The sequence below is a fragment of the Toxotes jaculatrix genome, chromosome 24 (assembly GCF_017976425.1).
Source record: "Toxotes jaculatrix isolate fToxJac2 chromosome 24, fToxJac2.pri, whole genome shotgun sequence".
Lineage (NCBI taxonomy): Eukaryota > Metazoa > Chordata > Actinopteri > Toxotidae > Toxotes > Toxotes jaculatrix.
The window spans coordinates 11,410,794-11,433,829 of NC_054417.1; the positions used below are offsets into that span (position 1 = coordinate 11,410,794).

General features: G+C 42.1%; 1 protein-coding gene across 1 annotated transcript; it reads right to left on the reverse strand.

Moving 5' to 3' along the window:
• Positions 1-5,456: 5,456 nt before the first annotated feature.
• On the reverse strand, positions 5,457-22,188 carry LOC121177736 (pseudouridine 5'-phosphatase). The gene is made up of 4 exons (XM_041032051.1): positions 22,066-22,188; positions 20,784-21,002; positions 20,232-20,461; positions 5,457-6,047 (listed from the first exon to the last, which is right to left on the reverse strand). Exons 1-4 carry the CDS (start codon positions 22,127-22,129, stop codon positions 5,871-5,873), a joined length of 690 nt encoding a protein of 229 aa, XP_040887985.1. The 5' UTR covers positions 22,130-22,188; the 3' UTR covers positions 5,457-5,870.
• Positions 22,189-23,036: the final 848 nt, after the last annotated feature.

Genomic DNA, 23,036 nt, shown 5'->3' on the forward strand with positions numbered 1-23,036 from the left:
ACAGCTGGAGGTAACTCTAAATTGAAGATTCCACTACAGACCCAACTCATTGGTTCTAGTGTTGTCTCTTATGATCACCTCTCTTCCTGCCCTGCTATGCAATAAAAGTCTATAACAAATATGGATCAAATTCATCTGCCACTGCTGCTTGAAAGTCATTCCAAAGGGATCATCAAACAGCTGGGGTTGTTTAATATGCCATGTTGCCATGGTTTGAGAGCTATTGACGTCTTAGCAGGTGACGGTCTGGAAGAGAAACACTTCTATCGACCTGGGCCGGCCCCCAGAGTGCCAACCTGCCGACCTGTTCGGTGCCTCATCAGAGCCGGGCTCTGACACCGACTGACAGACCTCTGAGGAGGAGAGGGCCTTTCCTGGCCACTCAGCAGACTGCTGATACGAGCATTTAAATGGAGGGACAAGGGGCATCCCTCACTGTCCATTAGGATCCCAAGGATAGCCTGGAGCACGGGTCATTAAAGGATGCTTTACAACAAGGGCTTGTAAAAGAATTGTCTCCTGCTGGTTAGGTAGGAGGAGAAGTCATGTGTCAAATGATTTGGTATTAATCTTGCTGTAAATATGAGGGTGTTTTCCAGCCATTATCATGGCAGGGTATGAGCGCTGTAAAATGGTTGTAGTAAGTTAGTTTGTGGAAAAAATGGACTTGTCAGACGGGTGTAGGTGCGACTGTGGAATTCATTCATATCATTCTCATAAAATAAGAATATCAGTCTCATATTAACCATAAATTTTGGAATTTTAATTAAAAAGTAAAATTTGCAAAATGGACGGAAACTCTTGCTAAAATAATTAGTACTTGAATTTAGTTAGAATTGCGTAATAGAACCAATTGGGAGCACTTTGATTGCAGAGGATGGCTTCAGGCAATATTCTGGACAAGCATAACCAATGACAGCTGCTTATAATAATGTAACAGGGTCCTAACTAGTGGTGAGACTGTATACAGATATGTGTAAATAGTTCACCCAGACTATTTACAGCTTCATGGCCTTTATTTGGACTCAGTTTAGACCCGAAGTGTTTGGAAGTGGTTGCAGATTCTACGGAAAGGAGCCAATGTTGCTCCTATCACCTTAGACTCACATACATAATTCAGGAAATCAAGGGTGACTAGATGTGTTCACTGTGAAGCCTGGAGCACTTTTTATTGAACCCCAATGACCTTTACTGTGTCATTTTCTTCACTTGAAATCATGGTGTTCTCTCGACTGTATACATTTATATTTCATTTTCCTTTTATTGTTCCTGTAATGGGGAGACGTCTCTGTGAAGTGGAAGGCTGCAACTGTCGTCCTGGTCACACTCTTGCTGATGTACGGGAGGACGGAAGAGGCACTTTGTGGAACACTTGTTCGCACACATTTTCCCGGCTTCAGTGGAAGCTTTAAGCTGCATAGTGTGTGCCTCAAAAGAGGAGAAGATTAACAGCGAGAGATAAAAAGGAGCAGAGAGAAGACTGAAGAGAGTATGAGGACTGTGGAAATGAGATGCTGATGCTCCGTTAGCTCGTTTGTCACTGTTCGTCTTCACAGGAAAATCCTGTGTAAAGTATTCATGGGCTCCCTTTTGCTTTACACATTTTCCCTTTCTGCATTAGATCACTATTGACTCTTGTGGAGCCCCAAAGAATCTGAGAGAGAACAGCAATGATGTGCCAAAGACCGATATCGCATCTGAGGCAGAACGTCTGCCGAGGCATGCCCAAATGACTATTCCCTTGCCAGATTAATGGCGGCGGTGTCAAACAAGTGGAAAGCAAAGGTGGAATGGATAGATGTGATTGCGATATAGATGTGATTAAAAATGAAGTCAAGAATCAATTCCTTCCATAAATAATGCATCAGGCCAGTGGAAGCTCAAATTAAAAAGCATACAATCTTATTAATGTTTGATGGGGTAATTTTAGTAAAAGAAATAAATAAAATTTGGTAGCCTGGGGAAAACCCTGTCTTCTAGAAATTACGTTTCTATAGAACTAAAGTGCAACAGGAAATACATTTTGTAGGAAACATAATCGGTTGGTCGGATTATGTTCAGAGGCGACGTATTTTCAGACACACAGGGAAGTGGTTGTGGTGGATGGCAAACCATCAAACAACAGTCCCCGTTTGTGGTTTAGGCAAAAAAAAAAAAAAAAGCACTCCAAATACACAAATTACCAACATGTCCTTATATCCTGTATTCATGTCATGTCATGTCATGTCATTATCAGCCGCTTATCTGGATCCAGGCCCAGTTCCCCCCAACCCCCAAAGTTCCTCTTGAAAGTGGCCTCTTGCGACTACCCAACCTTGACCCAACGTGACACGTGAGCAAATCCATAAGTGGAGCTCATTATTCCATGATAGCAAAAGGCAACAAAGTGTTGTCAAACCGTTTAATTCCACAAAGCATTATTGCAGAACATGTTAATTTGATATTGTCTAACCTTAATTGTTCATTAAACTCTTTGGCGTTCACAAATCTGCTTCCCAATTTTGTCCTCACTCATCACCTGCTTCTGTAATCAAATTTCATCTCTCATCTCTCGAAGCTGAATAAAACATGAGCTCTATTAGCATCGCCGAGGAACCACCGAGTCTCAGAGCAAGAGCTGAAAGTGTCTGCATCCCGTCTCATAGCAGACAATACACTCTTTACCGCGGTCAGAGGCCTTCGATATCTTCATCTCCATGAAATCCTGTTTGGTTCAAGTTGAGGTTGCACACTTTTGGCAGCGGAATACAAAATGGCATCCAGCAGAACTGCTTCCATTCTTCTATGCTCTATCCTTCTTGGCAATTCAGCCATGTCCTGTGCTTCGAAGATATGCAGCCTTGAGATATGCTTCCGCTTAGTGTTGAGAATAGAGAAATCTATACAGTTCTGCCACCTTGTACATAACAGAGTTATTTGTTTTGGCCATGCCTTTTAAAGATATGGAGGATTTTCTTAAGAAGTTGGCATACTCAGAACTACTTTTCAGTATTTAGATGCAAACTTTTGGATTTATGTCAGACAAATCAATTAAAATACTTAAATCACTGTTGCTTCAGTGGATTCCCAAACCATAACACACAAACCCGTGTGTTGAATCCCTCATTTCCTTCAGTAAGGTGAGGACTTTTCTTTCCAAATCCCCTGAAGCAAAACACAAATGCTGCTTCCTCAGCTCCTCAAAGATATGACATTCAGTCAGTATCTTTTGACGAGGCATGTCTGGGACAAGATTGAAGGGAATGTACAGAAAAAAGGTCTGTTGGCATTATCTGATGAGCTTTCCCCAACCTGCTCTTTTCACATTCAGTTTGAGGGACTGTTTAGCAGCCCCTTAATGTTTAAAATGAGGTCATCCATACAATGTCGCCTGCCCAGCATCCACTGTTTTTCGGCTTTGCCTCTAGAGGAGCTGCTTGTCTGAGTCCTGATAAAAATACGGATATAAAACCTGACGCTGAAGATGAATGTGTCCCCGCAGCCGCTCTCGCCTATCAGTCGTGAACACAGGCGAGGAACGGTGGGGGGGGGGCTGGGAAACATGTTGGAGAGCTATCTCTGCCGCCGCTCGCCTCCTCTTGCCTGCCCTCTTCACTCACAAACAGAATTAAAGCTGAAAAGGTTTGCGGCTAGGATAAAAGAGAAGGGTGACTGGCAGAGATGGGAAAGAATGCTAATATAGTTTGATTTTTTGTGGGAAAACAGTATATAGGCCACAGCCTCAAGCGCTCTTATGGATTTTATAATAGGTATGTTCAGAGACACGCATTCAGATGGCTGATGGCTGACCCACTGCACAGTCACCTAGCCAAAAGGCCAAAAGGAGGCTGTTTTAAGTATGACAAAAAGCCAGAATGAAAAAAAAAAACATCATTTTTGCCCTCAGCTGGAAACCATTATCTTGAAATGGGTCAGCACATGCACAAATGAAAGGATAAATGCCGAGCTCGACGACGCTCTTCACGAGCCCCTGGATTTCAATTTCAAAGCAAAGAAAGGCACAGACCCTTGTAAACATTTTTGATTGAGTTGTACTCAAGGTTTATTCAGACTGACAATTTTTTATCTTGTGTTATTTGTCCAAATATAATTGTTTAACTGTTTTGCATCACTCTGAACAGCCAATGAATTGAAGATGTTAACTAGGAAATGGTTGTACTCCTCTGGTTTTTGGATGTTCCTGAAGCAGGGTTCCTCCAGCTTGAGTCAAGTTAAATTTAAGACTTTTTGATGCCACTCCGAATGAAATTTAAGACCAGCTTGGGAGTATGGGAACATTGCATGGAATAAGCCCTGGTTATACTTTGATATGATGCACAATTGAAAGTCTACAAGAAGCATTTTATTTGAAATGACCAGATGCTCTCAGACGCATAGAGTTAGACAAATAAAGCATGCAGTTACTGCTTCTTATTTCCCCCCACAATTTATCCGTTGAGCTGCACTGGACAGTTACGGACAGTAACACTAAAAAGGAGATTTCTATTTAGTAGCTGTGCATGGCTTTGTGACACAGACTTTCTATTACTGAATAATAATTTCAGGTCATTTTTCTTTTATCTTGCCATTTTCTTTGATACGAAGCCATAAACAGGAAGAGACCTTGTCTTATATTTGATGTTTCTTTCAGTAGTGACGCTGTAGTGATTACGTATAATTGATCTTCATCTAACTATACAGCCAATGAACTGTACGTGAGAAGTTTACAAAAGCTATACAGCTTCAATCTGAATCTAAATTAAAATACAGACGTCCATATTAACACTTGCTTCACGGTGTGATAAGAGCGTAAGGCAAATGCATACATGCACTTCAGGCCAGGAGAGGGTGAATGATATGTAAAACTCCAGAGTGATGAGTGTGTGAACAGGAAAAGAGGGGGAAAAAAGGAGCTGAGGAGATTACCCCCCTCCTTGAGGATGAAGGGCCAGGAAGGCATGGAGGGGAAGTGGATGGGAAGTGCAGCGAAAATCCTATTTCAGCAGCCTGAGGGAGCCGTGGCACCATCCATCCCCCCACCCCGTTAAAGCCTGCTCTTCAAGAGGATGGGGTACATTTGTATTGTAGTAAGAGGTAGACATGAGCAGAGATGAAAGAATGAAGACAACTCACAGCCTCTTTACTGGATTACACTGAGGAGAAGAGTAGTGTCTTTGGCAATTCGACACTGATCCCACTTTATGTGCGTTCAAGAGCTTTGACATTCAAATGACCAGCCAAAAATGGCTATTGTGCTATGATGTGAAGCATTTAACTCTGGTGCTGCCAGAATACCAGAACTGCATGAAAACAACAGCCCTCATGTCAGAGGCTGAAAAAGTAACTGTATTATAGCCCAAAACAAAATCCCTCAAAGTGTTTTGCTGGTCAAACAAGAATAAAAGGGCAAATGACGAATCAAACAGGTCCCGATCTGAAGATCGGATCCACACATCCAAATAGAGTCGCACTCATGCTCCCGAACAATGGTTTAATGCCACCTAGACACAAAAACCTCCAACAAAATTCAGCTGATTTTTAACCATTTGATGATTGAGCTGCAACCAGTGAGAAAGTGCAGCATATTCAAAATATCACCAGAAAGTGGTTGCACTCTCTATAAATTTTAACCAAAACTCAAGAACCATCTTGTATAGAAATTTTGAATGACAACCAGCCACAGCATAAATGCTCGCTTCATTTGGAAATACACACTTATGACTAACAGCACAGGACAGCCAATGACAGTGGAGCTTTCTTAATACAGAAGAGAAACATGATTTCAAAACAAAGCTGCAAGATCTGATTGATAATTCCATTTCATTCAAAGAATGATAATGGACACAAAGACTGAATTACATAGTGAGGTTTTAGGTTTGGTTTCCATCTCATTATTCGTATGCTGGCAGGCCAAAGACCTGTGGCTGGAAATCCTCCATGCTCCTGAGTCGCAGCGTGGCCTCCTGGGTCAGGCTGGGGTCTAGGTTGTCGTCAGGAATCATCACCACCTGCATCCGGGCAGCAAGTGCTGCCTTCACGCCGTTGGGAGCATCTTCAAAAACCAAGCACTGAGCAAGGACAAGAGAGAGAGAAAAACAAAATGATATTATCCTCTAAGCCTATTAGGTCCACAGGATTTCACCCCTGCAGACGCCACAGAGCGGAAACCAAAAACAAACACGGGGGAAAATGGGGAAACAGGACCGCCATTTCCATTTTCAATGCGATGAACTTGACATTCCTCAGAGGAGTACTGTTTACCTCTGCCGGGTGAAATAACCATTTAATCTACAATTTGAAGAACTGTGTCCCCTTGTCGCCCCCACTGCCAGACTGATTTGAGGTGCATATCAAAAGCCTGCATGCAATAAAAGCCAAATGCGATATGAGGGTTTTCAGAGTGCTTTATATGGGTGTGTCTTCATCAAATAAAGTGTCCAGTGAACACAGGTGCATAAGGGTTGCATACGACGCCCTCATTCTTAGAAGAAAGGTGCGCGGTATGCTGCTGGATTGGCATCACCATACCCTATAATGTGCCTCTACTACCGCCAGGGTGCACCAAGATTGCTTGTGCCGACAGCTGACTGTATTTCCACCAGTGTTCACCACCAAAGTTGAATAGAAGAAGAATTAGTACATGGAATACGGGGTTTGAATTTAACCACAGGGAAATGACACTTATCCTCTTCAGAGTCAAAGAACATTGTTTTTCTGTGTGAAGTTTCTTTTTATATAATAGAATCCTGCCTATGTAAGTCTTTGAAAATGGATATCATTTGATAGGCAGAGCTCTGTCACTGTGACGCGCCAAGCCAAGTGGAAATGTGAAAAACACGAGGCTAATTGGCTTCTGAAATACTTATCCGTGCATATGACAAGACAATTCCAACAGCTGCAGTAATTGAATATGGCTGAACCTTCACCAGCAGGTTAATCAGTTTTCAGTGTCCAAGGAGGGCGTGGAGGCTCAGTTCTCCGAGGGTTAGGAGGAGCAGTTAAAACCAACTATTCAGCAATACTTTCAGTTGGACATAGAGCCCGAGAGAGAGAATTGGACATGCGGCATCATTACCATGGCATCAGCCGAGGGGACACTTGAGTTTGCGTGTGCCCACAACCACCAGGCAGCATCTGTGAGCAAGGTGGAGCTCATCAGATGCCACTAAACAGTTCAAATACAGTCAGACTAGTGCGGACTAGAAAGACCGATGCATACAAACTGATGAAGCCCCTTGGATAAGAGGCGAAACGTCTTCCCAGACAAATACAAGTCCAGTTGCCTTCGATTCAATTTGAGAGAGAGTACAGGTGCTAGAAAGAGGAAATACAGCAGCACCACAATCAACTGACAATAAATGCCAAGAAACACATTTATTTTTACTTGGAAGCAAATTTATTATTACGTTTCATGCCCTCTCATTCTAGTTGTTTTGAGTCAACTTCAACATATGAGCGTTAGAAATATGGCCTTAACCAGTCTGTATTTTCACAGGTTATCAAAGCTGAATATTCTGTTGCAGATTGAACAAGGTTGAAAGAGCAAGAAGATCATTTCCTGGACACAAACACTGTGTTCGTGTGTGTGTAGTTTAAGTAGGTATGTGAAGTGTCCTTGGCTGGAAATCACACTGAGGAGGACTGAGTTCACGGTTGTATCCACAAGTTCTCTTTGGGCAAATAAAACAGGACTGTGAAAAGAATCTCTCGTGAATAGTATTTCAAGGAGACAGACATAAGAAATAAAAAAGTCATATTGTTATTCATGTCCTGAACACTCTCTGGCACAGTTATGAGAGAGGTTAACCAACAGATACAGTTTTATGCAAAGGATTGGGCAAGTGGCAAGAGACAAGAAGTAAATACAACACCTGCAGCAAACAGACAAAAAAAAAAAAAAAATCAAGCTTACTACTCAAAATCTTCTATAACTCACGATACTTTTGTCAGTTACAGAAGAAGCTCAGTGATATTTGATGTACAGTTCTAAAACGGCCATTGGGGAATGTGTTTCAGGGCAAGATCTAGGACCACGAAATACTTCCTTCTTTCCTTTTTTATTATTATTTACAACACTGGATTTTAAATTCATTAATGGGTTAAAACACAGCTTTAACTTTGTGGTTGCAAACAGCACTTCAGTGTGAATAAAGGAAGCAGCTGTACAATGAGTTAAAAGCTCTTCAGAAGCAACCAAAAGCTAAGTCTCAGAGAAAGCCATAAGGACCTTTGTTCGCCTCAACTCTAATACTCAGGTAGAACAAAGGGGCCTCCTCGAGTCTCTTTAAACCCTAATTGACTTCTGTGATGTCACTAAGCCTGAAACTGGAGGATGTCGAACAATGGCGGCGGAAACACTGAGAGTGCACAACGGAGGGCTCTTGCTAATTCCCTTGACTGGGAGCAATTAAAACTGGTAATTACCCAACGAGCCAGAGAAATGACCCTTTAATCTTCTTCCAAATGCGCTGCATTGAAATGCATGACAGACACTGATGCATTGCAGCTTACAGTTGACTGATAGCTCAGGTGTATTACAAATGGAAGTTACAGAAATGAAGAAAAAAAATCTTTATAGGTGAATGGACCATGATTTGTGATAGTAAAGGGTGGTTAAGACGCTGTAAGATAAAGGTACTTCCAAACAGCGTCTTACCTCCACTTCGTACCATTCTTTTGAATTTTATATTTGACTTGTAAAACATATCTGGTAAACAGATTTATCTAAATGCAGTTCTGGGGGAATTCAGTCAAGTGCGTACATTTTTACCTCAACTGACTGCAGTAGGAAAACCCACAGCAGCATCAATTGCTGAAAGACAGCTGACTGTGGCCCCAAAAAAAGGAAATATTTCCCAACATGAGCTGCCATGCAAAGAGGAGGTGTTCTGCTTGTTAAACACCCAGCCACAGAGTGACAAAGCCTCATAAAAATGTAACGAGGTAAATCCACCGTCACCAGCATTTTAAGACTTTAAACCACCTTTTCATGCCAACAGAAACCCTCATAACCCAAATTATAATTGGAAAAGCAAAACTCAATGATGTAAACAGGAAGAAATGTGGAAAATCACTATTACTGGTGACTGAAGGTCAAACATAAGCACCGCTGAAGGAAAGGGATTCATGAAACCCATGATAGAATCAATGATTTTCTTAAATGGTTTTGATTTGATGAAGCTGGTTCCCAGCGATGCTGGCTGGTCTCCTAGCTTACTTCCCTCTGGGTGAAACTGTGAGGAGATGTGGCACCTGCTGGTCTTCAAAAGGTAGCATGGAAGATTTACAACCTTTACAACCTTCTTCAGGCCTGCACCCTGAACACATGCAAGATTCATCAGAGTCTGGATTCTCTGTGGCAAATGAGACAAGACAAAAGGGAAGTGGGGTAACGCCAGAGCTGTAAACTGTGCCTGGTCTGCAAAGACACATACACACACTTTTGCTATTGTCTCAAAAGCAACTGGCTCCACTAACACAGACACAGCCTGCCCCCCCCCCCCCCCCTTTAGAGGAGCGTGTTGTGGCGGGATGACAGCAGCCGATGCCTGTGCGATGTGATTTGGAGAGGATCCAGGGCTGTGCTTGGCTGCAAACGGTGCTGCTGGCTGCGAGCGGATGCTCAATAAGGAAGGCCCCAAACAATGAGCGGCTGCCTGTGAGGAGAGCCTGATTGAGCAGCGTCCCGCTACATTTCAGCCGGGGTCACAGGCTCTCGTTATCAGAGAGATCAGTTCTTGGGATGGGACTTTACGTCCAGTGAGGGGGGGGGGCACCAGAGCTTGAAACATATAAGGATGTTGATTCTTCAAGGAAGACCTTCGAGTAGCAGTCTTGCTTCAAACTTCAAGTGATCAAATTTACGACTTTCAATTACTCCAATCATTGGGTTGCAATGTTTTAATAGTGCTAAATCTAATTTGCACTCACAGTATTGGCACTAAGACAGAATACAGAACACAAAGTGAAAGAGGCTTGCGATAGGAGGTGCTGACCTGTTTGTAAAACCTACTTCCCTCATGTTTTTGTATGGAGTATAAATAGAAAGTGTTATTTTAAAGTCAAATGAGACTAATTTGCTCAGTAAAACCAGCGAGAGAGAGAAATATACTGAAATGTAGTATCTCTGACAAATCTCATTGTCCAACTGGCGACACGTGCACCATCATATGTGTTTCACAGTCTAAAGGAGCCTTAATCTTCAAGAGTCCACATCTTTCCTCTTTATAATAAAGGCCTAGGATGTAGAGCCGTAAACACAGCTCAACCAAGGAGTGTCTAGTGGATTGCTGGATTCCAGCAAGAGACAGATCGGCACCTGCCTGACTTGTGGTTTGCTCAACTTAGCGACTTTGTCAGCGCATGACACTGAGGTGTCTGACAGTCTGTCTTCCTGACAGCTTAACGTGGCTGTGGGACTGAATACCTCATGGTGACAATGTCCACCAGAGAAAGCAGAGACTGACGTCTTATTGTTTGGAAGTGGAACGCATGCTCAGTGGTAGTTTGACAGTGACACCAAGGATGCCTTAAAAATGTGATTTGAAGACCTCTGCTACTTTTGCTTTTACTTTTTTTCTTGTTGTTGATGTTGTTATTTTCTAGCTCTGTAAGCCAGTTTTGTAGTTTCTGTATTTAGCTCCTGGCTTGAAGTCTTGTTAACCAGTTCTCAGCTGGACTGGGAGTTCATTCAAAATGTGATGTTTTCATCTTTGATGACTTTGACGTAGAGCTGCAGCTTACAGACAACCTCTATATTTCCTCCAGTTCTCTTAGATTATCCAGGTATTTTGCCAAATGTGCACCATATCAAACACAGAACCAAACCAACCTTATACCATAGAACTGCTATACAGTTTCAGTAACAGGTTCAGTATTTGAGTAATCTCTACAAATAAAATGATATATTATATATATGTTGTGAAACACACATTTCACAGAATATAATATATGACTAAGTCTCTTATGATTGACTTGCTCATTGTGTATAAAAGGATCATGTGTTTTACTCAGAGATGTTGCTGCCGTTGCTCCCGACAGGGCTATGAAAGGAAGACATATAAGACACCAACAACAATAAAATATTGCTGTTATTACAGCTGATACGCGAGGCTGATACATGATGTGAAACATTAACAAGCTGATGCACCCATGTATGTGTCAAACACACGTGAACGCACGCCAATGATACGTGAGGCTGCGTCCTGCGTGCAGCGGCGGGTGAGGAAGCGACAGTGACAGACTGCCTAGTGCATCTTCCAAATGATCCTGAAGCCCAGGGCAGGGGGGCTTGAGGGAGGGATATGTAACGTTTCGTCATCTTTGTTGTGGGGGGAGCAGAAATAAAGCCAGTGTTGATGACAGAGGGACGCTTATAATGGAGGACAAGGAGCAGGAAGCGCTCAAAGATTGTATCTCAAAGGTTGCACACACAGCCGCAATGGTTCAAGGTCGATTCTGAGGCCTTTGTCTCCCCAAGGCAAAGTTCTAATGACTTCTTGGGTACAAAAAATAAGGTGATACATCAACATCAGATAGATGTTAAGGGAAAAAAATGCTATAAACGTCTGTAGTGGAACTCTGACTGTATTATTACCACACTGCTTGTTCTATCAAGCAGTCAGTGACCTCTGTAAGGAATAAGATGCTACTCAAAGGACAGAAATCCTGCATCACTATGACAATGCTCAACTTACATAAGGATTCAAGAAAGACAAGGTGATCATCTGCCAAAGAACGCAGTGATATAAACAATTACAACTACAGTTCCCATAATTCTTTGAGGGATGCAAATGCCAGGCATAATATCAGGGGCATATTTTTTATATGATTTTTTTTAGCAGACTGGAACTTAATTGTTCCATGAATCTTTTCTGGATTCATGGAATCAGGTCTAGAGTTCGTCATGTCTTTAGTTCAAATTACATTAGTGCAGGATTATGGAGATAACTGTTGAGATTATAGTCTGTCAATCAAAGGAATTACATAGAGTTAAATCTAAATATTGTTCGGACTCGACTTGTGTGACTTTCAGCTGAAAAGGTTCTTTGTGAAACTGCTGCGGAAGGAACGTGGGCCGACATGTTTACTGACTGACACAATGCAATCACAACACAGGCGGCTATTACTGAGCACATTTTCATTAGGAGATAACTTACTGCTGTGCTGTGTGTTAAGAGATTGCAATTGGCTCAAAGAAAAGCCGATGGACAGCCCAAGGACTTAATCAAAAAAAAAAAAAAAAAAAAAAAAAATCACCATTGGGCCAAAATGAGTGTCTGCAAATCTCATAGCCACCCTGCCTCTCCTTTGCTTTGCTTGTGATCTAAGGAGGACCCTGCAGCAGGCTTAACCCACACATTTGAAGTCTGTGGTGATAAAGTATCCAGCCAGGAAAATGCAAACAGGGAGAAGGGACTGAGCGGTGTATCCAGATGCAAGTTGAGCAAGTTATACGCTACACTAGATAAGGGGAATGCGGAGAGCTGCAGAGTGTGGGGCTAAGTGGTTTTAAATCAACTTGGCCATCACTGCACTTTACACCATTCACCAACCCATAATATTTTGTCAGTTTATTCCAGCAGCTAACCATTTTTGAATATTCTAGAGAGAGGGGGAAAAAAAAGAAAAATACAAAGTGAACTTCTTAGGCTGAGTACCATGTGGAACCTCTTGGGACTTGTTTTGGAAACCTTTTAAGGCAGATCGCGTCATTTTTCAAAGCTTCTCCATGCTAACAGATGCATCCCTTCTACGAGTGACCCAGGCCATGTGGAACAATCAAGCATCAAGCTTTAGAAAAATGAAATGGCTAAAATGATAAATGAGTGATTGGAAGTCAACAGATTGCAGTTTTTTCCCCTCATTCTGGATCAGAGCGCTGATTCTTTATTCTGTGAATCCTTGTAAACCCCCTGGTGGTTTCAGAGGGATAAAAGCCAATAAAGGCGATTGGGGTGGGCAGGTCCTGAATTATAGTTGCCGTGTTGTTGCAGCATCATTATCTGAACATCTAAAGCTGCCGTGGTCAAAAGGGAATTTGCCGACTCTATCCAGCCTGCGTGAGAACCTTTTCTTACTCACTCTCATTTCTCACTTCATGCTTTCAAGCTTAATTCACTGCTCCTCCACTGTTATGACAATGAAAGGCCAGTAAAAAAAATCACTCATCAAAATCACACACACACACACACACATATATATCAATCATAGGAATGCTTTATAAATTTCACAGTCTGAACATATGAAAGTTAATGTGTGGTTCCAAAAGGGTCAATATTGAGCCCCCAAACTTTGTATTTCATATCTGACTATTGAATTAAAAAAAAAAAAAAGATTCTGCTTTCAGAAAGGTGGTTTTCAGACGCTGTTAGACAATCTAACAAGCACACAGGCCGTTAACGGTACTAAATCCGTGCTGTGCTTGTGAGAACTCTGTCAAAAAGCCAAGGTTGTCCTAACCCAAAAACCCTCTAATCTAATGTTAAATCTTAAAAAAAAAAATCTGACTCTTGAAAATCCACAGCCTACGGAGGAGGGAATTTGGAGGACGCTTCGGCAACTATACACTCTTGACGGCGGACACATCACGGCTCAGTAGAATTAACAACGAAACAAAGCAACAGGCGTTGAGCGCCATCTCCGGAAAAGAGCAGTGTATAAATGATTGATGAGCACTTTAAAAAGTGACCTCAAACACTTAACTAGTATATTAAACATTTTTACATTAAAAGCCTTAAATCAGAGATATGCATTTGAAAATCTATGGGCTGGTGTGTATTTGACCAAGATAAAGGTCAGGGGTGAATATGGTAAGCTTTGTCAGGGTTATAATGGGCCAATTTAATGCTCAGATAGAAAATCGCATGTCTTAATTGTACCTGATTTGAATATCTGGATTATTAAGCCTTCCCCAGGTGTAATGCCATGTATGATTAATGGCAGGGAGAAGAACTAGTTCTCCCTACCTCTCTCCCTCTCTATCAGTGTGAGTATGAACTAGCTCACTTTCATGTTTCATTAATCTTATTCAGGCCGCCTCTCGCACCTTTTGGTAAAATCTCCCGTCTCATCAACAGTGTTACTTTGGAGTTATGAAAAATGTCTCGGCTCTCCACTGGGGAAAAAAGGGAGCAGCCATTTTTCTTTCGCTTTCCGAGCAGCTCAGACAGCGCCCGTCGACGCCACATTACTCACCTGTGAGGGTCGGCGGACTGCGGCGTTCGCGGCACGGATGGCGACGTGAGGCTTTCTCCGCTCTGGCATTCTGAACGCCACATTAAAATCACATCTTGTAATAGATTTGCTTTGCTGCTGGGGGTGGGGGGGGGGGGGAGGGCATTTTCATAAAAAGCATTCTGAATAGGACACTTATCACGTTTCTCACTCTGCCTATATTGCATCACCTCAAAAGCTTTGTTTTAAAAACCCTGCTCATACTTGCCTTTTAAGGATGTGTCAATACGAAAAAAATATTATGGTGATATAGTATCACTATAATTTCATGGGTGATAGGGTTTTCCATGCACTGAGGGTTAACGTTAAGGGTTAGGGTTAGGGCCCTCTTTATGCTGGTCTTATTTAATGCTGACTAGCATAACTAAAACTATAGATGGAGAAATAACGGAACTAAACTGATACACAGGAACTGCTGAATGCTCACTGGTCACTTGAAAACAACCAACAAGTCTGTACAGAAAATCCTAGGTCTGTCTGAGTGGACTTAAGTGTGTGGCATTCATCTGTCTCTCTGCCTGTTTCTCACATCTTTGCAACCAAAAACAAACTGGTGTTTTTTTTTTTATCAGAGTCGAATTAGGGCAGGAAGAGCTGACAATTGGAAGTGGGGCTATTACCATACGCTTGCTTCTTCTGCTTACCTCCTCCTCGCCTCCCTCCTCCCTCTAGCTTCGCCTCTGTCTGAGCTCCCTCTGTCTCGTCTCTGCTGCTTGCTCACCCCCCATCCCCACCACCATCCTCCTCCTCCTCTCCTCTGTCACGGAGTGGGAGCCAGGGAGTGACGCATCATCATTCGTTATTCCATTGAACACTCTGTCGATTCCCCCCTCTGAGCCGTGGTTTCATATCTCATCAAGAAAAATGCCAGCCCTAACCGTGGCTGGCTCCAGATTAAAAAATCAGGTGCGCCGTGCCACGGGCAGACCTATTTGCAGCAAAAAGCCTTTAAAGTGAGAGGAAAGGAGAGGAGTTAGTGAGAACATATCTATCGGATGCCTCAAATTTCCCTGTTAAATTAGGCTGTAAAATGTCCAAATGCAGGCAGAGGAAAATGCCATAGTTGCTCATTTTTTTGAGTGATAGCTTTCTGACTGCACCTTGGTTTTTATATCATCCAGAATTCATTTTAAAAAAGGCAAGGTTTTATAGTTAAAATGTCATATATGGTCCCTCTTGCTTTTTTATTAAAGTTAAGGGTAATGACATCCATGTGGTGAGGCCGGCTGAAGGATGAAATTTTGATGTTACTGTGTGAGTCAGTTTACAACTGCTCTTCCCACATAAAACTATGCTCTTACTTAAGACTCAGAACTGAACTATATTCGCATTTCACATTTTTGGTGATGGTTCCCATTTCTTAACAGAGTAGGGACCAGAGTGTGCAGTGCAACCGGGAGAATGCTAATACCACAGGTACTAGAAAAGAGACTGGCTGATGGTCCATTCAGGATTCAGGAGAGGCAATGCAGATTCCATGCTTGAACCAGCTCTTTACCCTTGAAAGGGTGCTGAACAAGTCATGGAAATCCGTCCATCCAGGCTACTTGAAGTCTTTGTGGACCTGGAGCAAGTTTGTCACCATGACCTTTAAGGTATTTTGTGGGGGTTACTGCGGGAGTATGTGCAAGTACAACCCGCAAGCGCATTCTCAATGGACATTAGGTTCCTCTAGGGTTGCGCCTGTGTACCTAATTCTGTTTGTAAGTATTGCACCCTCAAGGAGTTGGAGCGTGTCAACTATGGTGCGCTCACCATGACCTAAGGGGTGTCCTGGGACAGTCTGCAACGAAAATGTCCAGCACCTTTCCAGCCTGAGCCCATGCACTGCTGCCCGTGCCGTGAAGGCAAAAAGGTACCTTTGTGGTTTGGAATTTGGAATCCAAAGGGTAATTATTCAAACTGATCAACCAATTTAGAGGCATCTCTTATATAATGGCGGTCTGTGGATACTAGCTGGGGTCCATGAAAATAAAAAACACTAGCAGAGCATGGGGAGAGTGTGACATGGTTACAAGGTACTCTATATTAGCTCATTTCTAGTCCCACTAAAATGCCATATTAGCTACAATGCTCCATGCTCGTTCTGCTAAAAGATTATTCTAGCCCCCTTCAAGGACAGATGATTCATTGTATCTGCTTTTTTATTATTTTGTGTGTGTGTGTGTGTGTGTCAACTCCACACATTTGCATGCGAACACACTGCACCATGGTCATTTGCTCATCACGTTTCTATAGATACAAGCATAATTAGTCCCTTAAATCGGATGTGTGAATGACAAAATATCAAGAGATAACAAACACATTCAAACAAGTAGGGAAATGAATGTCTTGTGAAACATTCAGCTCAGTTGACTTGTTTGCATTAATACTGAATGCAATGAGTAATGCAAGTGGGCAGCTGTTAATAGGAAATACTTCAATAAAAGTTACTTTTCAGGAGGTTTCAAAAAATTCAGCTATTTCTCTTTTTTTAACAGGATTCATGCTCCAAGGGCACGTTTCCAATTCATTCTTTGCGCACGGCTGTCCTGAACCAAGTGAATGCAGAGGATGTGCTAGTTGAAGGCAGTGCTTAGAAAAAGACATGAAAGGTCCATGGTCTGGTTCCCCCAACGTTCATACTGTCAAAATAAAATAAAATACATCCATTGACAAGCGAAGGCCTGCTCTGAATCCTCATGGCACAAACTGAGCAGCCCATGCAGAAATTTCAGAAAATATGTTCATCAGCATTATTAAGACTTGCTAAAGGCCCTCTTTGCGATTTATACTTGGTATGGCTGCTGCTGCCATAGATGGGAGTGAGCAGGCCTCAGAGTCCTGTCATGGCAACCAACCAAAATGTGTTAATACACCTACAAGAATCTATATGGTTATATGTACAGCGACACTGCACTCTAGTATGTATTGTAAAAGCTATATCAGCAAGGCATCTGTCAGTGTCCATGGTGACTGACGATCTCAGGTGGCAACAAATCCCGCCTCATTCCCCTATTCCCTCTTACTGATCTGGTGAACATTACCATTAGATTCGTGCTTGTCTAGGGTCCATAAATTGGAGCTAGCTGTGGGGCGTCCACAAATCAGAAGGTCAGTGGTTCGATCCCCAGCTCCTCCAGTCCACTTGTTGAACCCGTAAAGCGCTGAGAAATGAGACAATATTGCAGAACCAAGATCCTGAACCCTTTTGTAATTTTGTCAGCCCACAAAAAAAAAATAACAAAAAACTACAGCTTCCATGAAACCTCTGCTGTCTAAAAACTCTGCAGCTATGATATGATTAACCGACCCCAGACTGTGAGACTCGGCCCCCACCTCTCCTCCATTCGCACGCTGAGCACCGGCTCTCCACAGGGCTGTGTGCTGAGCCCCCTCCTGTACTGCCTCTACACCCATGACTGCAGTCCGGCCCACAACAGCAACCTCATCGTTAAGTTTGCTGACGACACTACAGTGGTCGGACTCATCTCAAAGGGAGATGAAGCAGCCTACAGAGAAGATGTCCTGAAGTTGGCATCCTGGTGTTCAGAGAACAACCTGGCTCTGAACACCAAGAAAACCAAGGAGATCATTGTCGACTTCAGGAGGCACAGCACCAACTTAGCCCCCCTCTACATCAACGGCGAGTGCGTGGAGAGAGTCCACACTTTCCGGTTTCTTGGGATCCTCATCTCCGCTGACATCTCCTGGACAGAGAACATCACAGCGGTCATTAAGAAGGCTCAGCAGCGGCTACACTTCCTGAGGGTACTCAGGAAGCACAACCTGGACTCCATCCTGCTGCTGACCTTCTACCGCTCGTCCATTGAGAGCCTGCTGACGTACTGCATCACAGTATGGTACGGCAGCTGCACCATGGCAGACAGGGAGAGGCTTCAGAGGGTAGTTAAGGCGGCACAGAAGATCATCGGCTGCCCCCTCCCCTCCCTGATGGACATTTACACCTCCAGCTGCCTCAGCAGAGCAAAGAACATCACCAAGGACAGCTCCCACCCTGGCTTTGCTCTGTTTGACCTGTTGCCCTCAGGAAGGCGCTACAGGCACATCAGAACAAAGACTAACAGACTCAGAGACAGTTTTTTCCCAAAAGCCATAACCATACTGAACTCACACATGCACTGAACCCCACAGTCTATTCCCCTGACCCCCCGGACTTCCTTCCCTCTATCCACTCACCGTGCAATATCCGTATACTGTGCAATATTCATTAATGTGCAATAACCCATACTTGAACTGTGCACCTTACCCCCCCCCCCCCCCCCCTTGTATTTTGCTTTTTTCTCTTCATATTGTTGTATAGCTTTCCTTTTATATTTTTGACTTTGCACTAAACTTACTTAACTTAATCTTATTTTATTTTATTTTATTCTATTCTATGCTGTATATTCATACATGTTGCACTGGAGAAGGAGATGCTTTCCATCTCGTTGTACATGTAAAAGATGTCCAATGACAATAAAAGGCATTCTATTCTATTCTTCTATTCTATTCTATTTCCAAGTCCTGGAACAGAACCTGGACATTCTGGATCCACTACGGCTCTATATTATGACCGAATGACGTGCTGATAACAAAGTCATGCAAGTCATTTAGTTACATATTTAATCAACAAGCCACACACTGAATAACACTACAATTTTTTAACATGTGAGCTACAGTGTGAGTGCTTTCCTGAAAGTAGGTCAGGTCTCACACTGTTATTTGGTGACTTTTTTTAGTGAGATATTCGGCAGCTATTTCCTACTGGCTCTGCGACACGCAAGGCTTCCCGGGTGTCTGAAAATGTAGCTGAAACAGCCTCACGGACGCCGAGAGCTCGCCGCTTTTGATCGAAAAGTGTGCATGGCGGAGGTGCGTGTGTCTGTGAGCAGCAGGCGACGGGGGCCCTGCCTGTGTAACTGCAAATGGAACACATTAACTGCAAATAAAAAAAGCCACTCTAGTTCAATACAACTAAACAGAGGACATACTATACATATTGTTTGACATCCTGCTGACATATAGTCCGGCATCTCATCCACCGGGCTGCTGCAGCACTAAACCGAGCACTATATGGGTCCAGTTTTTCCAATCCATGCAACCACACACACCACAAAAAAGAACACCTTGAGATGCACACAACAGCTACAGCAAATAGATAAAAGACAAAAACAAATAAAAAGCAATGCAGATACTGAGGTACACTAATAAAATCTACTGCAATTCAATACAACAGCTCTTTTAGATAACGCCGTCATTTGAAGTGTCTTATTATAAGATGTATTACAGTATGTAAAAGACTTATTAATTTATTTTGAATGGTTTGATGCAGGGCATGTCGTTCTAATTCCCGGTAGGCTTTTAATTTGAAATCATTGCAGTTTTGTTAATTAAAGGGGGTTAATTGTGCAATTGCAAAAAAAAAAAAAAAAAAAATAGAGAGGAGCAGCAGATAGAAAATTATCAGTGTTTTGTATTAATGCTAGGCTGTTTGTACATTCCTACAGATTATTCTCATCTCTTATTTGTTATTGTATATTGTTTTATTAAAGTTTTAATTCAAAAGCACAATTCAGGAGTTAATGGTTCTAATGTTTCCTTTATGGTGAGGAAGGTGTGCAGTGGGGAGTGTTATTAACATATTAAAAAAATTAAGTAAATTATAGAGGCAAAAGAGCATTAGAGAAAAAGAAAGAGGAAAGAGAAAAGGTTAGTGAGTAGTAATGCGGTTGCAGCTGTCTGAGAGATGTAATTTAGGTGGGTGTGGGGGAGGTGGATATGACAGCTTGTGTTTCATCTGAGAGCTTGTCACGTGGCACATTAAGCCTAACGACGGCAGTTTGAAAAAGCAATGACATTTTTAAAAAAAAACAAAAAAAACACATAAATATAATTAAATAAAAAGCACATTACCAATGTTTCCTAGCTACTTTTTTGTGTTACTTATAATGAAAGCCATGTGGAGATGAAACTACAGATTGAAATCCTGAAACAGACCTGGACTGGTCTGTGATGCTTCATTTTGCGAGACCTACCGACTCTGGAGAAGCCGCAGGGTTGAATCTGCTGGCGCAGACCAGGAAGGAGTCCGGCTGGGGTTTGCCGTTCTTTACGTCAGGATCATCGCCCAGGACGATGTGGTTGAACAGGCTGAAAAAGTCGCCGTGTTGGCTTGTCTTCAGCTTGAACGTCACGCCTGCCGAACTGGTTGCCACTGCAATGGGGATCTTGTGCTTGTGCAGGTGGTGCACAAACTTCTCCACACCTTTTGATGTGGAGAATATATATTTATATTCATATTCATATTCATATTTATTTAAATATATTGGATAAAACTACTTGATTATAAGTTTGGAAACTGTGATTTTCAAGAGTTGAAATGCATCCGAATACACAACTTTTCAGCTCCATTACCATCCCTATGAAACATGAATATTTAAAGATTTATTAGGGACAGTAGCCCACACAAAAACTAATGATAGCCACTCTTGATCTAAGAGAAAATCAATTGCTTTTTACTGTTTTATTTCTGTGTTAATTATAAATGAACTATAAATAATATAAAATTAACTATAAATTAGGAGTACCTGGCATGAGTTTGGCAGAGGGAAAGATCCTTTCTTGTATTTGTACACTTTCAGCCAGGAGCTCCTCAGCCGTCATGGGAAGCTCCAGGGCATCCCGGATGATTTGGGCTGCATCCAGAGCCTTTTTGCCCATCACTGAGGACTTCACATCCCATGTGTACTGCTTTCCAAACCGGTCACATATCTCCTGGAAGGACACAGTGTACAGGCACTCTGTATCTAAAAGGAAAAAAAAAAACAAAGAAAATTAAGATATTTTGATTGAATGTCATCTGAGACTAAACGTGAATGGAACCTTTATATTAACACACTTACTTTAACCAAAGGATTAAGGGATTAGAGAAGACTACTGTATAACCTCTGTTCTCTTGACCTCAAACTATATGCCAAAAGTAATTGTGTTTTCTTATACAGTATTCAGCAGTGTTTATAACTAGACAATAGAACTGACTTCCATTTTCAAGGTTAAACATGCATTAAATGATAGCCCTGATGTGTTTCTTATAGGGATGAGACAGCCCAAAACAGAGCTAAATTATCATGCCTGACATCATTAAAATTTCAGGTCATTTGCAGCAAGATGGTTGAGCTGTCGATGTAAGATGGCCAAGCATGATGTAATCCATTTTTAAGTTGTTCAGTAGATACAAATCATGAATTCGGCGAATGTCTTATTGATAGAGAAGCAGTAACTGTGACTAATTCACGTGTTCTAAAACGTGGCTACGCGTAACGGGGAGTTCCTTAAATGTAAAAGCCTGCCAGGTTAAGCAAAACACAAACGTTGATTCTTACAGGGCTTGTGGCACAGACTGGTGCTTTAATAGTATGCCGAATTTACCCGCAGAAAATAGTGTTATAAAAGTTCATACAAGAATGTTCATTATATTTTGACCATGAGCGAAGAAATTTGAATTTCTACTTTTTAATATGGAGTCTGGAGTGACTACGCGCGCTGTTAATGAATTCGTTTGTCTCTTAACAGGTTTAGCTTAGGTGCAACCTCTCTCTTTGAAAATTGAATCGAAGGCAACTGGAATTATGTTTGTCTGACGGTCAGACTAGTGCGGACTAGATAGACCGATGCATACGAACTGATGAAGTCCCTTGGATAAGAGGCGAAACGTCTTCCCAGACAAACGTAAGTCCAGTTGCCTTCGATTCAATTTTCAAAGAGAACTATGACCTGGATTAATGAGAACATTCACAGACATACTAGGTGCAACCTCGTATAAAAATGACAAATATTACAAGTCATAAAACACAAAGTACGTTTCATAACCTAATAACAATCCATCCATGTCAAAAATGACATGGCTCACAGGTTTGTAGCTGCTGGTTGACATGTTTGACTCATAGGTTGAATTCCGCGTTGAACGTTCCGTCAATGGGACAAACAAAAGCTAACATCCGTGTGTTGTAGGAATTTAAAAGGATGCTAGTTAGCAGTAATGCGCCGATAATGAAAAAAAAAATGTGTTTACGCATTCCAAAATGGTTATTATGCATTATGTGTAAAGCTGTTTCAGTTAAAACAAACCGTAAGAAACTGTTTTAGTCTTAAATGGAGTTTGAGCACACGGGGATATTTTTTAGTCGTCCCGGGCGCAACGGCTTGTGGGAAATGTAGGCCACACTGAAGTTCTACATAACTTGCAGCTAGTGTACAAGAACTGAAAACAATAATTTTAAAAAAAGGAAATGCCTTTTAATACCCTTTTGAAGAATTTATTCCACTTTTATTGTTATTTTTGTTTTCTTTGTCACATTTGTGTGCACATTCTACAATATGACACTGCCCTCTGAATGTTGCTGGTCTGTAAAACTGGGCTCCATTTTAGACGTTTGCATGTGATAGCACAGCTATATTCTTTAAAAGTTGGGGGCCAGACACACATGTATGCCATATAATAGCACAGCATATAGCGTCTTACATTTCTATTCTCCAGAATGTGTCACATAGACACAGGGCCTTGGCAAATTACTGACAAAAGGCTGTTCACCGCATTGTTACCAGCAAGGCCACAGTTATCGAAATAATTGGAATCTCTGTGCCTTAACCAAGTTTGTCTTGTTAGTGTGAAAGAGACGTCAGGGGAATGAGAGAACCCTGTAACCTGGGCGATCTAATGAGCCCGTGGCTTTCAGGTCTAATTGGGGGAATGAAATAGAAGGCTTTAAGTCCACATTGAGTGTGTTTGGTGCCAAATTGCAGAGTCAGGGGAATTCCAAAGACAGACTGAGAACTGGGAA